Here is a 17,462-nt window from a genome sequence, read left to right on the forward strand (position 1 = left end):
TCGAGGACAGGCACAGTTATAGACCAAGACAATGAATGAGAGAAGAGACTGCTTCGCTTTTCCTTGCAGGACCCTACTCCAGCTGCGACACCAGAGGCACCACCAGTGATCTCCGCAGTGGTCCACGCAACAGATGAGGAGAAGCTGGCGGTCACCAATCAGAAGTGGACATGCATGACGGTGGACTTGGAGGCTGACAAACAGGACTTCCCACAACCCTCGGACCTGTCTACCTTTGTAAACGAGACCAAATTCAATTCGCCCACAGAGGGTAAGCAACTCAGTGGCCAGCCGGACCCCCACCCTGCCTTGGAGAATACTGCCTCTAGGGAGCAAAGGGCCAGGAAAGTCACTTCTCAACCAGGTAACCGTTACTATTACCGTTGTGACCGCCTGCAGGCTCCTAAGCACTCGAAGCTGAGGCTGTGTTTTAAAACTTGATACCAGCTGTCCCCTGACCCCACAGTGCCTGCTGAGAACGAGCCTGCTGCCTCTTAATCCAAGTCCTGAGAGCCTACCGAGCTTGCTCATTCTTGGCTTTGTGGCTTATGTCCCTTCTGTGACTTTGAAAATCATTCGTCACAGCAAACCTTCAGTGTTGGTCAACCCACTTTGGGGTCTCTTGGTGCCATTATTGTTCATTCCTACAGGATGGTCAGACAGTGTGGCCACACTTTTTAATCAAGTCCCAAGCCACAGGTTCACCCCAGCCTTGCTCCTGCGTGCTTGGCTCCTGTGAAGTGTCCCCAGGCATTGGGCTTATCTCAGTATCATCCTGTGTGTGCAGTTTGTCTAATTCTTTGTCTTGAAAAACTCGCATATCTTAAGTAAGCCCAGGCAGGCGGGGTGCAGACCGCACCGGCTGACTTCCCTGCTTTCTTTCTTAGAAGAGCCTTTCTCAGGAAGGAGGAGTCCACTTTCCCTGGCCAACGTCCTCAGTGTCCCCAGACCTCACATCCCTTTCCCCCTGTGACCTCCTCTGTGAGGCTGACAAACCTGGTCATGGTCAGCATTTCAGTTCTGGCTTTTATGATGGTTTTGAGTTTTATTTTCCAAGATCCTGATTTCTGGTAACTTTTAAGCCCAGTGCGTTACCACAAGGAGGATCACACAGGAAAGCCCGACTCCTTTTCTTTGCTGCTGTTAAGGAACCGAGAGCTCCATTAAACAGCCTCCTCCTTGCCCATCTGGGTGGCGCAGTGACGGAGGAGCAGAGGGTTCTCACTGTAACTCAGGATGCTTCTCTGTGGTCTGACCGCTCTCTGTGGGTCGCTTGGTGCCCGTGAGGTCTCCAGACGCTACCCGCATGTGTTTGTGCTGAGGTCTAGTTTGTAATGGAATTGAGGGGGCTCATCCTCACCCCACAGAGCTGCCTTTCTCTGTTTGACAGTGGAAAGATGATCCAAATTATATGTATTTGGACTTTATGGCATTACTTTCTGCCAAGTAGAGCCTTTTGGTTAGCCGTTGTATTGGCCCTTGGCTTGGGGTACAGGAAGCTTCTAAGTGACTCTCTGTTCAGACCTAACACCACAGGCCCTGGGGCCTGGCCTCAGCCTCCTTGTAGCTTGGTAGTGCTCTGCATCCGCACCTGAGCCACGAGCCTCCTGAATGTGATCACTTCCCTGGGACGCCCTCGTTCAGTGGCGCCTGCCGTGGCTGCCACCCCTTCCCTGCTTCCCACCCTTGCCTGTCTCAGCCTTTCCCCTGATGTCCCCTCCCTGCTCCACTTGCCTTTAATGCTTGGTCCCTGGGACACTTACCAAAGGGAAGATGCATGTGGGTTCTCTCTTCCCCACTTGTCTGTGTTTCCTGAAGCCAGGAACTCTGTCTGGGAAACTCTGATGGGGCCACTCTGTGTCCCCATAGCACCCTGAACTAAAGGGGCCAAAGGTGGGTTAGAGATAAAGGAAATACAGGGCTCGGCAGGTGGACAGCCTAGTGTTAGCTGTTGATTTGATCTTTGCAATGGGCATTGCCAGCATGAGTGTAAGGGACCGCAGGGGCGAGGTTTGTGTCCCAGGACCTGCAGGGACATTTGGGTATGAGCATTGGACTTGCCATTGTGAGAGCACCTGTGGTTTCCTGTTGGCTCATGGCTCTTAAGCTGGACAAGAAACTTCTGAATTCTGGGGAGGAAGAAAAACCACATTTAGAAACCACCCTGGGCTTGGCATTGTGGATAAGAATAAACAGCCTGTGATCTCTGGTATGTTCAGTTTTACCATCAGAAACCAAATACATGCACTTTTTTTCTTAGAAAATGTAAAAAACTTAATAATGCTTCTAAAGTTAAGAGGTGGCTCATTCATGGTAACATCTGCTTGTTCATCTGACATGGTGAACACACAACTCACTAGCTCAGTGACTTGACGATTCTTTGCAAAAATTCAGCAAGTAGGTAAATATATAAATTCAAAACAAAACTCTGCCCAACATGTCTCCTTAGAAAATAATTATAAGGACTTGGCAGGTCACACCTGTGATTTTAGCTGGTGGAATGGAGAAAGACCATTGCCAACGTGAGGACTTGAAGGGGCAGTTTCAGGAGGTGCTGGCCCTGCGTCCTCCTCTGTAATATACAGTGGCTCCCTCTGCATCTGGCTGTGGAAAGTGGATGCAGAGCCCTCTTACAGGATCAGCCCTCCTGGCACTTTAATAAGGTCAAGTTCAGCAGTGCCAGACTCATACCTGGCACTGCCAATGTGTTTCGGAGTAGAGCAATGCAGGGCTGCAGCTGTGATCTGAGACTTTCTTAAACAGAAGGCGCCAACCACCGGAAAATGAAACGTTGGGTTGGAAGTAATAATTACTATTTGAACAAATATTCAAATCCTAAGACTTTGGTCTTAGTGTAATTCTGTACCAGTTCCATAGGGGAGACCATCACTGGCTCAGCGTGTACTGTGCTGTGTCTTTTGCATGTGCGATTTCAATTCCTCCTCCCTGCTCCATGGGGAATTTCTACAGTCCCCCACTTTAAGAACGAGGAAACAGAGACTCAGTGCTGTTAAGCCACTTGCCTGGCGTCTCGGGGCTGATGCAGGGAGAACAGGGTCTGCCCGACTTCCTGGCTGTGCTGCTGCTGCTGTGGCATGGACCATACTTCCTGCCTTCCCTGCAGAAGGAGGGTGTGGACTCCCACCGGGTATCCACACCGGGTGCTTCCTACCAGGTGACAAGAGCAGTGGTGAAAAGCTTCAGGTGTCTCCGTGGATACTAGTTCTAATATAACAATGCCCGGGCGCTTGCAATGCCACAAGGGAGCTGCAAAACATCACCTCACTGTGGCGACTCTGATAATCTCCCGCTGATTAATGACTTGGATTGACAGTTACAAATGTTCGCCCTCAGTGACTGCCTTGCTTGCACAGTCTTTTCAAGCTTGCTGCCATGGGAGCACACTTAATCCATGTGGTCCCCAGGGAGAACAAGCTCACCTGCTTTTAGTCTAGGACAGTAGACTACATTCACATGTCCAGGTGGCCCTTTAGTGGTCACCCAGTTTCCTTGTCCCCTTGACACAGCTGCATCAGCCCCTCCTTCCCACATCCAGTAGAGGGAAGGCGTCCTTCTTAACCACCTGAGCTGTGGGTGTTGCAGGTGTGTGTCACTGCGCCTGGCTCTACTCTGATTTTAATGGTGGGCTCCTTCAGTCTCTCCTACTGATGTTTAGAAGAGAAATAGTGAGGAAATTGGGAGCAGCTGCCTCCTCCCTCTCCCAAGGGCTCTTTTCTTTTCCCCTGAACACAAAATCATTTGTGTTAAAAGTTGCAGAATACTGGCAGTGAGCAGTAATAATACGTCAGATCACGATCCCTTACCCCCGTCTTACCTGTTGCAGGGCTTTTGTCTCACACGTTTCATCTTAGCCAGCACAACGTGGCACTTTGAGCTCCATTTGAGGGTCAAGTCGATAGGCACGGAGCAATTAGGTGAACTGACTTCCTCGGTCCTGGGAGCAAAGCTCCTTCTGTCTGCTGCCCAGGGCTCTTCCCAGTCTTCTAGCAAAGCTCTAGCAATTGGAGGCAGAAAGAAAGGGCAGTCAATCCTGTCTGTGTGCCGTGTCCCAGTACACAGTGATTACCAGAAGCAGCCCTCGGACAGGAGAGGCCCTTCAGAACACTTTGGGCCTCTGCAGCGCGAGGCAGCCCCGTGCTTCAGCGACTGGGCTTACCCTGGAGCTGCTGAGAGGATGCACACTTGGGGCCATTGGTGTAACCCCTCCTGGCCTGTCACCTGCATGTGGCCTGGTCCAGAAAGGGGGCTGCAATTGAACAGGGCCTCGCCCCCATGTCTACCCTATGAGGTAAAGCAGATAAGTGAGGTTTCTGCAGCCAATTTCATTAAGATGTTTCCACAAAATACATCAACCCATACTGTCACACGCTGCCTCTAAAGAGATGAACGGGACACTGGCAGTGGGAAGGGGAACCCTCTTGGCAGGTAGAGGGGAGACAGGTAAGTGAACTTGGTGACCCAAAATGCAGCCAGACTCGGGGGCCAGGGAGTGAGCATAGTGTCCAGGTGGGATGCCCTGAGGAGAGCTGGTGTGGTCACTCGTTAGAGGTCACAGGCTCATGGTGTCCCTTGCTTGTTGAGAACACCACGGGTGCTCCGGGTGCTCCGTTACATGATGCAGGGCCGGCTTGCTATTGTTACCGCTGTTTACACCAGAGAAGCTCGCCCAAGCATGTGTAGAGTAGAAAGCAGAAGTTTTATTAAAGGACAGAAGTAAGGACTTCTCCGAGGAAGAAAGGAACCCAAAAGGTGGAATCTGTGGAAGGGCGAGGTCTTCCCTTTTTTATAGCTAAGGTCTCCTTTCAGCTTTTCCATCTTGCAGTGTTGGAATGTAGGTGGGAAGGCCCAAAAGGTGGGAAACAGGTGGGCTGAAGGTGTAATCTGGGCAGGAAGGGCCTGGGGCTGCTTTGGGGTTTGGGGGTTGCTTCTGATTAGCATCCCCCTGTTTGCTGGGAGCTGCTTCATTAACATTTCTTTAGAATGGGCTCTGGGCCTTGGGAACATTAACATTTGAATTTCCCCCAGTGCTGCTCTGCTCTCCCGGGCTCCATTCTCAACATGGCCTTTATTTTCGATTTTACTGGATATTAGACCTGATTTACCTAACTACACTCACTACCTATCTTTAAATCTGGCTTCAAGCCCACAAGCAGGTGTGTCCACCAGAATGATGTTATCTCCACCAGGAGATGGAGATTCTGTCCACAAGCTGAGGTTCTTGAGTTCATTCAGCTAAAACCACAAATGGCTGTAGGTTTTAAGAAAGTCTCCAGGATAATCCTATCTTTTAAAAATTTTTTTATTTTTATTTTTTAGTTGTGGTTGGACACAATACCTTTATTTTATTTATTTTTATGTGGTGCTGAGGATCGAACCCAGGGCCTTGCTCTTGCTAGGCGAGCACTGTACCACTGAGCCACAACCCCAGCCCCAAGGATAATCCCACCTTAAAGCACATACTGAAGAATCACTGTTTCAGTGACGCCTTTAGCCATACGCAGAGGTAAAGGAGCTTTACACCGGAACTGCTACATATATTTACTTTTATCTTAAAAAAAAAAAAAAAATGAGACCTGTGTTAGTCAACTGTGGCAGCAACCACTGTGGCCCCCATACCTAGTTCAGGCAACTTAAAGGAAGAGAAGTTTTTTTGGCTCATGGTGTCAGAGATGTGAGTCCACAGTCAGTTGGCCCATTGCTCCAGGCCTGAGTTAAGGCTTAGTACTACGGAGGAAGAAAGTCCAGGGCAGCCAGGAAGCAGAGAAAGAAAGAAGGAGGAAGAGGCTGTGGACAGATGCAGTCCACCCTAGTGACCTACTTCCTCTAAGAACACCCCACCTGCCAATAGCTACCACCCAGTAGTCCATTGAAATCATTAACCCATCACGTGGATTAATCCCCTGTTGGAGTCTGAGCCCTCCTAATCCAATTATTTCCCTAAAGCCCAGTCTCTTGGTACCTCTGCAGTGGGAACCCAAGCCTTCAACCTGTCGGCCTTTGGGGGACATTCTAGATCCAGCTATAACAGGCCTTGAGCTTTATGGATTGCCACTGGTGCTTAATACAGTGAGGTCCATGTCACATCGTGGTTTTCTTTTCAAGTAAAGAGACACCTGGTAGCTCCAGGTTGTGGTTTCTGCAAGAACAGGGTCCTTTTTAGGTCATCCACTGTCATACCTGCTGTGCTTCAGGCAGTGCAAGGCACACAGTAGTGCTGGGCAAGGCGTTTAGTTAAGCAGCAGGACTGAGTTTCCACGAGGACCCTCCTAGGTGCCTTAGGCAGGCTGTGGGGTTTCTAGTCTCCAGTAATTGTCCACAATTTTATTTGCAGCTCAAAGCCACCAGTTGGAATAAGTCACTTCTTCGCCTAATTGGGCTTCAGTGGTCTTTGCATTTGAAAATCTGGTTTGGACCTGCTCTGTAGACACTGTAGAACTTGGGAAACACTCCAGTGACTTGGGAAATTTCCCTTGTAGGCAACACTGGAGGAACAGTGATATCTGTCCTTCCCTTGCTCTAGAGTGGAGCTGGGGTTGGGTCCACAGAGGACAGGTACAGGTTTAGTTCCAAGATGTCATTAGGACATGTCGTTACCTGTGCTGTGAATAAGAGTCACAGAGAAAACTGTCACCCCAAATGCACATGCTCCGTCATCTAAAAACTCAGGGCACAGTGTTCGGATCTGCCCAAAGCCAAAAACCTGTGTCTGGTCACTCCATTTCAGTTCCTTGGGGGTTCCCTCAGATTCCCTAATGGAGAAAATCCCTGTCAGCAAGAAGTTAACTGATTTCTGCCAGCAGCTGAGCTGTGCCTCCCTGCTGGCTGTATCAGTAGTCTCTGGTCATTGGGCATTGCCAAAATCAGGCAGGGCCTTGTTCCATGCCCCACCCGGGCTGGCCTAGTTCTTTCCAGTCATGTCTGAAGCACTGATCCACTTTGTGTTTCTTTTGCAGAGTTGGGTTACAGAAACTCCTATGAAATCGAATATATGGAAAAACTTGGCTCCTCCTTACCCGTAAGTTCTTCCCCACTGCCCTTTGTTGGGGACATGCAGGCCGAGACCTCTCCTGGGCAGAGTGTCTCTGGAGCTCAGAACCCAAGTGGGGCCCCCTGTGTCCCAGCATTCTGGGGGCACGCTGCTGGTGAAGGGGGGCAAAGTGCCCTAAGCAGTTTCCTACAAATTACAGTTGGCCCTCCCTATCCATGGGTCATATCAGCTGTAGATCAAAAAATGCTCTTTAAAAACAGTAGGCTGGGGATGTAGCTCAGTGGTAGAGCACTTGCCTGGCATGCATGAGGCCCTTGGTTCACCCCCAGCACCATCAAAAAAAAAAAACAAAAAAAAAATAAAACCCAAATGCAACTGTTTTGAACAAATATAAACTCATTTTCTTGTCATTAATAATACAGTATAATAAGTTTTTTACATCATATTAGGTATTATAAGTAATCTAGGGCTGATTTAAAATATATGGGAATATGTGGTGGTTATATGCAAATACCATGCCATTTTATATAAAAGACTTGGGTATCCAAGGGGCTCTTGAACAAATCCCCAGTGGATATTGAGGGACAATGGTAAGTAACCCCCCTTTTTATTTTAAGAGGCTGTAAGGCCTCCTCCCCCTTTTCACTTTAACTGGTCGTAGTCGGCCGCTGTCTTCCCGGCTTAAGTGTTGGTTCTGCCCGTGGCCTTTCTCCGTGCTGTTGGCCAGCCACGTCCTCAGAGCCCCAGCGTGTGCGGGAGGGCTCGCTACAGCCCTGAATGGCCCTGGACGGTTGCTCTCATCTGTTCTTCCCATGCGTCCTTCACAGATGCTGGGGTTACTGCTTCTAAACTGCAGCGGACCTGAAGGTCAGGCAGGAAACGTCAGGACACAGAGGGAAGTCACAGCTCCCTGAGGATGGCGCATCATGGGCTTTGTTGTGATCTCTTGATGCATTGCTCAGAGTGGCCGCTTCCCCCTGAGACCACAGCTGTGTCCCTGATAGTTGACACCACATGCATAATATGACACTGGACCACTGAAGTGGAACAGTCCCATGTTTTGATGTCATTGATTTAATGGGACCAAACCACAGGGCTCCTTCTTGTGCACCGCCTGCTGACTCGGGCATTGTCAGGCTTCGAGGATGAAGTTCACGAGACGTGTGCTCTGCCAGGAATCAGCCACCAGAGGTTTTTGTGATGTGATGGCGCATGCCCACTGGCCATCATTTGCGCTTCTTTGGGGACCTCAGCAGGGCAGATGTAGGGTCTTTCCCTCACAAAAAGATGCAAGTCCCCATTCCTGGACATGGCATTCAAGGCCTGGGGCTCTGATAATGGCCCCCAGCCTCTCATTTCCTCCCCATTAGCTCCACACTGTATGCCCCCATGAAGAGTCCAGTCGAGCCTCTCCACAGGCCTTGAATGTGCCTGGACTCTCAGCCCGCGCCATCCTCTCTGTTCATGCCCTGTCCACCCCTGCCCCCAAGAGGAGCCCCCTCTTTTCAGGTTGAACCCATTGCTCTCTTTCCGGTGCCTTAGTGGCAGGGCTCATCACACTGGGTCATCATGCTGGTGTCCTGCATTCAGCTGTGATCTTGCCTTACCCCTCCGTTTATCCTCAGGGGCCAGCATGAGGGTGGCCAGTAAATGAGTTGAACACAGTGTGGCCCAGCAGGACCATTCAGAGCTTCCTTCCTTCTCATGCATTCCCACTTGCGCGGGTCCCGCACCCCCGTCTTCCTCCCCGCCTCTCTCCTGGCAGGCTCTAGCCTTCCCTTCCTGGCCCAGTGAGTCAGAGCTCCCTGAGTTATTTGCTCTGTCTTGAGGAGCGCTCTGGTTTTTCATCTTCCCAAGCTAATGTGTGACTTTGATCCCTGCAGCAGGACGATGACACCCCGAAGAAGCAATCCTTGTACCTTATGTTCGACACGTCTCAGGAGAGCCCCGTTAAGTCTCCGACCCGGATGTCCGAGTCCCCGACGCCTTGTTCAGGGTACGACTTCCACTGTGACAGTTACCAACAGACCTGAAGCCCCGGGCACCCTCATGCCGTGGCCCTGATGTCACAGGCAGCCCACGTTCCAGGCTCTGTCCGCACAGACAGATGCATTGGTCTTGTTAGTGGGGCCCTTTGAACTAAGGTGAAACCCTTCAACAGCTGACAGCATGAACCCCCACCATCCCCACAATCCACATGCGACTTTGTCATTTATCCAATGGTGAAAGGCATTCAGAACCCGAGTCCCACTTCCACCCCGTAAGGGCAGTGTGACCTGATGTGACTCACGTGTCCCACGTGTGCCTCAGTTTCCTTGAGTGTGACGTAACAGACTGACCACGCAGGGATTTAGGAAGATTCGAGAGGCCCCGGCACCTCCCTCAGCTGTGCGAGGGGCAGGGGGTCCCTGGCTTCCCATCAGTGCTGTGTGGAAAGCTCTTGCCAGGCTGTCTGGCCCACGCAACATGCTGGATACACGTAGGTTATCGACATGGATGTGGCATGTGTCCTGAACAGCGTCATGTTTGATGGGGGAGGTGTGGGAGTGCGTTAAGATTCAGATCGTCCCACATTCGCCTGCCTGCTCTTCTTTGACTTCTCAAACTTACGGACCAGAATCTGCCCGGGAGGTGAGATGGTGATGGTACGTAGCAGAGGTCGCACCACATGGGAGGTCCACTCGGTACCTCATCTCATCCTCACGTAGGTACTTGTCTCTGCTTATAGGAAAGGAAGCCGGGATGTGGTGTCTTCACCTCCCCCAGAGTACACAGCCAAGCAGCAGGCCATCTGCTTGATCCTAGAGCTTGTGACCCCAGTGGCATCTGGCTGTGTCCCAGGTGCTACTGGAGACACAGCTCTGGAGCTCCAAGATGGCTTGGGATGTTGCCTGGTTCAGGGCATCCTGGCTGATTTCAGTGGGATTTCCCAGGAGAAGACTCTAAAGATGCCCTTTGCTTCCACAGGTCAAGTTTTGAAGAGACAGAAGCCCTTGTTAATGCTGCAGCAAAAATCCAGCGTCCTGTCTCACGAGGGCTAGCCTCCAGCCAAGAGCCACACTTACAGGTGCCAGAGAAGTCCTCCCAGCCAGAACTGGAGGCCATGGCCCTGGGCACCTCCTCAGAGGCGATTGAAGTCGTAAGTACAGCCAGGGGCCCCAGAGTGAGATCACAGGGGCCGAGGCCAGGGCCTGCTGGGTGCCATCAAGCTCAGCTGGCACCTGCTGTGGCCCCACCCTGACCCCCAGACCACAGGAGCCAGCCTGGGAGACCCCACAGCATCACCCCAGGGAAGGACTCCTCTCCTACCTGGCTTCGCAGTCCTCGGCTGGGTGCTTTATCTGCCCCCAGGGTTATTTTTTTCCGGTTTTTCTCCCCTTGGGACTGGACTATGCTTTGGGGCCACCACTGGCCAGTACTCTGCCTCTGCAGCCTGATAGCAGATCCGAGAGTGGCAGAGCAGGGGACACCCTCCTTTTGGAGCTCAGGTGGTTTTCCTGGGTCCCGCTGATGGGAATTTCTCTTCCCCTCCCCCAGCCCATTCCCTGATGTCACATGCACATGGGGCCCTGGGGTTCCCTAGAGTATGTGATGCATGTATGATGGTCTCCACGCATCTTAAATGGACCATTCTCCTAGGCAAATTTTATTTCTTTACTTCCTTCCTAGCAATCCCCAGTGTTTTTGAAGCCACTGATGTAGTGTGTTATTTTTGGTCTGCCTTAGGAGACTTCATTTATCTCACATAGCAAACATTTATTGAGCACCTACCATGCGTGTACGTGCCAGTTGGAGGCTGGGTGGAATATTGGAAACATAATAATGGGCAAAACGAGATCTGGATGTTAATCAGCCTCTCAGATCAATGCTGTGGAGGACTCGTCCACCATTCACTTTCTGCAAAGTTGGCTTCTGATTTTGAAGGCTTTTTGATCTGCCAGGAGACACTTTTTTTCCTTTTGAAATCATCTTTCCATTGTTTAGAAAATCTCCTTTACCAAAACCTTACTTTCTCTGGTGTTTGCGCTTGGAGCTCTTTCCTTGTTGAGTGAGGTCAGGTTTTGAAAACCCATCACCTAGCTTCTGCCTCCCACCACTGAGATTTCCAAGCACAGAAGCAAATGGTAACTTGGCTTCAGCCTCTGGCCAGGGAGTAAGGCTGGGGAGGGCACAGGAGGCTGTGCTTTTGGGAGTGGGATGGGCCGGCCAGTATCAAGGTGTCCACTATCAGCATGTGGGTGAGGATTGGCAGCTCCTGGATGCTCCCTTTAGCCTGAAAGCAGAAATGTCCTGCAGATAGATGTGTGGTCCATCAATGTCACTCTCTGCTCTCCTCCTTTTTCCTTCTCGTCCTCTCCGCCGCTCAGACAGCTCCCGAGGCTGCCTTTGCCTCTGCTGACGCCCTTCTCAGCAGGCTGGCCCACCCCGCCTCTCTCTGTGGTGCACTTGACTATCTGGAACCCGACTTAGCAGAAAAGAACCCCCCAGTATTTGCTCAGAAACTTCAGGTTTGTAGCCAATGTGTGACCTTTTGGAAGTTTGTCAAAACCTCAGTAGAGAATGAACCCCCAAGCCCCAGATGAACTGAGGCCGGATATACTGAGGAGTTGCTGAGAATGTTCCAGATGAAACATCTTCCCCTCAGGCACTGATATGTGGTGTGCTTTATCCAGTGTGCCAAAATTATACAAATTATGCAATTACATATTGAAGGAACCATTTCCATTTCAGTCTGGAAACTGGACCAAAACAGTCATTTTTCAGATGTATTGATAACCCCAACAGCAGTGACCGTGATCCATTCACCAAACCAAAGGTATGAGGTCACCATCAAGCCTGGTTGTTTACGTGGACTAGGCGATCTCAGAATCCTGCTGAGATAACATCTGGACTCAGTCTTGCATCTGAAACCCAAACGATTATCTACTCTGTACTTTTACATTTGACAGCTTAATTTGATATCCCCTAGACTAGAACTTTGAACGGAAATCTAGAGAGACGGCTCACAGTCATTTGACAGATGCACATTCATTCATGGAAAGTGTTGGCCAACTTCACTTTAAAAAGGAAAAATCAAAGACTGTATATAGTACAGTAAAAATTTGGATCCATTTCATGTTTGCATAGGTTCTCTGTAGAGACTTAAAAGGACAATATTTTTTAAAAAGGAAATTAAACATGGTTTCATGATCTGCTGAGGTGCTTTATTGTGAGAAAGCCAAGCGTGTGTCTTTCCTGAGTACCTGTCATGACGCATTTACATGGCGCATTCATTTCTTGGGTGCGGACAACATTACATCTGTCTTGATACGTTTCCCCTGCGGTCTGCTCATACCCCACCCTTGGGCAGGAGGAGTTAGAGTTTGCCATCATGCGGATAGAAGCCCTGAAGCTGGCCAGGCAGATTGCCTTGGCTTCCCGCAGCCGCCAGGACACCAAGGTACTGGTTTGCGGCTGCAGTGCGCTGCCCTCTGAGAATGCTGTGTGTGCCACCGTGGGCCAGCGCCTGCTTTGCTAACCGTCGGTCAGGCAGGCATTGTGGGTGCCCGGCCAAGTGTGGTTTCCAAAAAGCTAAAAGTGTAACTCTTGCATAAACACGCTGAGCACATGTCTAAGATCTGCTTAACTCAAGAATGCGTTCGCCAGCAGATGGTGGTGCTGGCTAGGTGGGGAGAATCAGAGAAGCCAGTATGTGGTGTGCGTGTGCGTGTGTGTGTGTGTGTGTGTGTGTGTGTGCGCGCGCGCACGCAGGAGGAAGGGGAGGGGCATGAAGAAGGTTGGAAGAGTGGCAGAGTTGATATCAAACCGGAGAATCCTGGTTTGGATGAAAAAATCATTACCTTTGAGATTGTCGGGTTTTTTTCCCCTACAGATAATGTGTGCTTCTCTATGGAACAAAAATCATTTGCAACTTTTTTGTTTCCTACAAATTCACATCGAATTTTACTGAGAATCAGCAGTAGATGGGAAGTGAAAGCAAAACCTTTGCGGAGGCACTGGACCATGTGCTGACGGGGGGTTAGCGGCAGTCCTTTTGGTAAAGGGCTTGCAGAAATAGTGCAGATTTGCAGGGCCCGCACACGGCCTCTGCCTGACAAGTGCCCTGTAGCCTCAGAATATGTGCAGAGATGGCCAAGGAACTGTACCTGTTTGTTTGTTTTAATTTTAAAAGGGGGCAGCAGGCCATTTTCCTTGGATCAGCATTTGCTAGCACCCAATTCTTGAGTGTGACCTTGATAGGGCATGTGGAAATCTTTCAGACTGGCTTCCAGGTTTGGGGTGAGTTTTCTTGATGGTTAGAAGTCAAGGCTGATGACGGACAGGCGGTGTGTCGCCCCAGGTTGCTGTCGAGCTGTGGTCTCTCAGCATTGGCCTTCTCCCACCCCTTTTTACTACCCAAAAGTTGGGCAGCCCAGTGGACATGGAATGTGACCCTGGAGCTGGACCCCACTTGTATTCTGTGGCTTTGAATGAGTTAGTGAACCTCTCTGGGCCTCGTTTTTTCCACCTGTGCATTGAGGCTCATCACGGCAAGTTTGTTGGTGCAGTGAGGGCTCCAGGTGATGTATGGGAGCAGCCCCTGCCTGGCACATCGTAGGTGTGCAAGAAAAGGAAGACGCTGTGTTGGCCAGCACCCCACTTTTGCCTCTTACCTGGTCAGATGTTCCCAGCGTCTCCTCAGGAAGCAGGTCCAGGTCTTGTTTTACAAGTGGGAAACCGAGTCACATGGTGACATGGGAATTTCAGCAGCTGCTCCTGCCTGTAAGACCCCACCTGGGTCTCTCTGGCTGCAGCCAAGAGGAAAACCCCTTCCAGAGACAGGAGGTGGTCCCACAGTGGGCGTCCAGACTGAGAACAGTGGGACATAGGGCAGAGACAAGAATGTAAAAAGAGATCAGCGATGTGGTTGTTCTTGTTGCCAAATCAAAAACTTAGGTTGAATGTCCCTGAAAGTCGGAGTTTTAGAAAGCTGTCAGAGTGAGGGATTTCTTCCTCCACTGGGTTGGTTTCTTGGTGTCCTGTAGGAATGGCTTAACTGGTGGATTCCTCTCCGGGGACGTTTGGTGCCTAGCCAAGCCTGCTCCTCTAAGTAGTCCAGGTCTGCGTGGAGTGTGGTGGTCAGGCAGAAGGCAGTCCTCGGCCATAGGCAAGTAGCGGTCGGCTTCCTGTCAGTTACAGCCTGTTCTCAGACATGTGTCTCCATTTTGATTTAATAATGTTTCCTGGATCCACTGAGTGTGGGCCAGAGAGGCGCCCAAGCCACCTCCTTAGGTGTTTCAGAAGCTGTGCTAAAAGGAATATTCTGTCAAGGGAACTGTCTTACCTGTAAGGAGCACTTCTCTCTACAGGGGTAACTTGTATTGATCTTGGTCAGGACGTCCTCTGGGGACTGTGGCCTGTAGAAACAGACGCTCTCTCTGGGCGATCCAGTGACTTGTACATCCCTGCAGGTCTCCTGTTTGTCATGTAGAAGCTTGATATGGCCCCTTGCTGTCCTCTGCATTGGAACCTGCTGGCAGACAGACAGAAAGGTGCTTCTTTCTGCCCTTGCGCTTCAGCTGCAGGCAACATGGCCCTGAGGTTTTACAGCATGGTCTTGAGCTGCTATCAACACAAAGATGAGTTCTCATGGAATAAGGCTGTCCTCTTGAGGGGAAAGAAACCACAGGAATGGGAAGGGCTCTGGATGTTCCTCAGAGCAGCTTCAAGGGACATTTCTCTTAGACTGACAGAACTGAGTTACCCCTCTGAACTACCGCGAGGGATGCTCTCTGGTTAGAAAACGTTACAGATGAGGAAAAGTCCGTAGGAGCCGGGGTGTCAGGCTGCAGCCTCGTTATCAGACTCCTCCCATGTGCTTCTGGTGACTGAATCGAGTTGTCCCCTGAAGCTGACCAAGGTGGCTGGATCTGCCATGCAGCAACTCCAAGCTTAACACTGAGCTACACCGAGGGGAACTGCTACAGATTGAGGGGACCTGCCACGTCCTGTCTTTGGGGCTTTCCAAGGGGTGCCAGGCATGGGCACATTGATTTAATTCATTTGTGTGACATGCTGGTTGTGATTCCTGGAGCTACTGGGCTTTCTCAGTGAGGGGGACCCATGATAAAAACTGAAGGATGCTTCTGGAAGCACAGGAACAAGGTCACGTGAATGGCGAGCAGGTCCCAGCAGTGGCTCCCACGGGGATGGGAGTTGGCCTGTGGATGTCACGCCGTGTCTGATGTCTTTCAGAGTCATGGCTTAGGCCAACAGGTGCCTGGATTTTCCATGAGCTGAGCAGGTGTTGGGCTGGGGCAGCCATATTGCTGGTGGGCAGCCTGTTTGCTCCGGGGCACACACACCTCCCCTCCCACCACCATTTGGCAGGGGTCCAAGGAGAGAGATGTGTCCTGAGCCTTGAGAACAGTCTGAGGAGGAGCGAGCAGAGAACTTGCAGGTGCTGCCTCGACCTGGTGCAGTAAGGATGGAAGGCCGAGTCTTGGCTTGGTGGCTGGCGTGGCCACCTGGTGCCTGATGGTGCCATCTGTGGAGTGGGACAAGGGTGTGGGATGATGTCCGCCCTGTTTGCCACTCCAGGGCTTAGGAACTGTCTGCCGTCAGTATTGGATGGGGCAGCTCCCAGCTGAGGCCACTCTCCTGCCTGGATAGGACCAGACACTCCTGGACACTCACGCTGGGTCCACACTCCATGGCCTTAGCTCAGTGTGCAGGTCCTTGACTCCTGGTCCTCACCCCTGCAGGTCCTCCTCACCACAGCTCTCTGAGCTTTCGGTCTGTCCTCCCACAATCAGCCTCCAAGTGTTCTGGGGACAGGGATCCTGCCACAGTCCAAGCCCTGAGGCCTGACAACAGGGAACTGGCCTCAGGGAGGACCGTGAGCCTGGGTAAGTGGCAGGACCCGATTCCCTGGCTGCAAGGCCAGAAGGACCCTGGCAAGAGGCCTGTAGGTCTGTAGCAGGAGACAGTGGCCTGGGGGGTCGCACAGGACCCCGGACCTGAGGAGTGGATTGATGGCTGAGGTTGGTGGCAAGGGCCGGTGCCTTCCGAGTCCTGGCCCTTCACGTCTCAATTTGTGATTTCTAGTGGCTTTAGTTCCTCTAAAGTAGCAAGTGGGAAATTATGTGAGAGAAGCAAAACTTCATCTAAAAATATCCGATCTTAAAATATCAGTGAGAGACAGACCTTTGAATTTCAGTTGGAAACAATTCTTAGTTGTAAGGAGAAGCCAGGGTGTGGAAGATGAGTTTCATTATACAGACAGGTGCTGATGGAGGGCAGTAATTCACATGCGTCCTGAAGTCCTCTGTTCCTTTATTGAGAGGACCAGGTGCCATCAAAAAGGTGACAGGGACTGACTCTGTGGTCATTATCTCTTCAGTGTTGTATGTATTTTTCATTCCCCTCTTTGTTTCACAAAGGACTTTGGGCAGCTTAGGGTCATTAATCCCTTCCTTGATCCTATTTAGCGCCTGCTCAGGGTAATAAAGTTAGTTTTCACTATGTTCATTTTCCTCTGCGTTTCGGGGAGTGGTTTATTTGGGGGTCAGAGCTGAGTGTCATTTGGGGAAATTTTTAAACCAAATCTCTCCGATCCTCATTTTACTTCATCCTCAGAAGGACCGGGATGAGTGTGGCGGTTCTAATGTTCTTTTCATTTTGAAATATTTTTGTTCTAATTTTTTTTTAAAAGAACACATTTAAAAGTGAGCGGAGGGCTGGGGTGTAGTTCTGTGGGAGGGCACTTGGCCGGTGCACACAGAGCCCTGGGTTTGAATCCTAGCATCTCCCCCCCTCCCACCCCCCAATTTTTTTTTTTTTTTTTCCTTTTAAAGACCTCTTCTGAATTTTATGTTTGTGAACTTTCAAGTATGAGTGCTGAGCCTGGAGACGCTTCCCCTTGCAGGCAGAACTGTAAAAGCCGGTTTCCAACAGCGGGGATGCAGCCCTCGGGGCAGAGGTGCCACCCTGCAGGCGCTCAGCCTGCCTGCTGCCAGGGCTGTCCACCGTGTCTGGTCAGGTGTCATCTTGAGGACCAGAGGCTGAGAAGATCGTGGCCCCCCCATTTGACCTGCGGGCGAGTTTCTGGGGTGGGCCGGGCCAGGGCTGTGTGTTCCTCACTCTGACCAGCTGAGCACGGCCCCTCACCTCAGGGTCAGCCCAAGAGCTCAAGGCCAGGCAGAGGCAGTAAAATCCAGAGGACAGGTGGTCTCGTCCAGGACAACCTAAACTCTTGCGTTCACCCTGCATGTGTTCAACTAACTGCCCTGACTCCTCATCTCCAGTCCTATCCATTACACTTCCGCCCGGGTTTTCTGAGCTGTCTCTTTTTCCCAAGGTCATTTGCCCTGGTGCTGTGGTAGGGTCACCGTGGCTGTCCTGTGATTAGAGACACTCAAGTGCCTGCAGGTCCACCCCTTCCTGAGACCGCTGGCTCTTTTATCTTATCTGC

The 17,462-nt window shown here is 51.0% G+C and overlaps 1 protein-coding gene across 9 annotated transcripts in view; it reads left to right on the top strand.

Annotated features, from left to right (window-relative positions):
* Window positions 1-17,462, top strand: part of Tacc2 (transforming acidic coiled-coil containing protein 2) — a 190,705-nt gene that overhangs the window by 161,331 nt on the left and 11,912 nt on the right. For 2 of the 9 annotated variants that reach the window (XM_077105524.1, XM_077105519.1), the window contains 6 exons: window positions 70-271; window positions 6,975-7,036; window positions 8,893-9,005; window positions 9,977-10,148; window positions 11,377-11,517; window positions 12,360-12,449. In XM_077105524.1, coding sequence (XP_076961639.1) covers window positions 70-271; window positions 6,975-7,036; window positions 8,893-9,005; window positions 9,977-10,148; window positions 11,377-11,517; window positions 12,360-12,449 — 780 coding nt within the window. Of the gene's footprint in view, window positions 1-69; window positions 365-6,974; window positions 7,037-8,892; window positions 9,006-9,976; window positions 10,149-11,376; window positions 11,518-12,359; window positions 12,450-17,462 lie in introns of all 9 variants that reach the window. The other 7 variants (XM_077105516.1, XM_077105518.1, XM_077105522.1 and 4 more) reach the window with 5 other exon arrangements.

The sequence above is a fragment of the Callospermophilus lateralis genome, chromosome 15, assembly GCF_048772815.1.
Source record: "Callospermophilus lateralis isolate mCalLat2 chromosome 15, mCalLat2.hap1, whole genome shotgun sequence".
NCBI lineage: Eukaryota > Metazoa > Chordata > Mammalia > Rodentia > Sciuridae > Callospermophilus > Callospermophilus lateralis.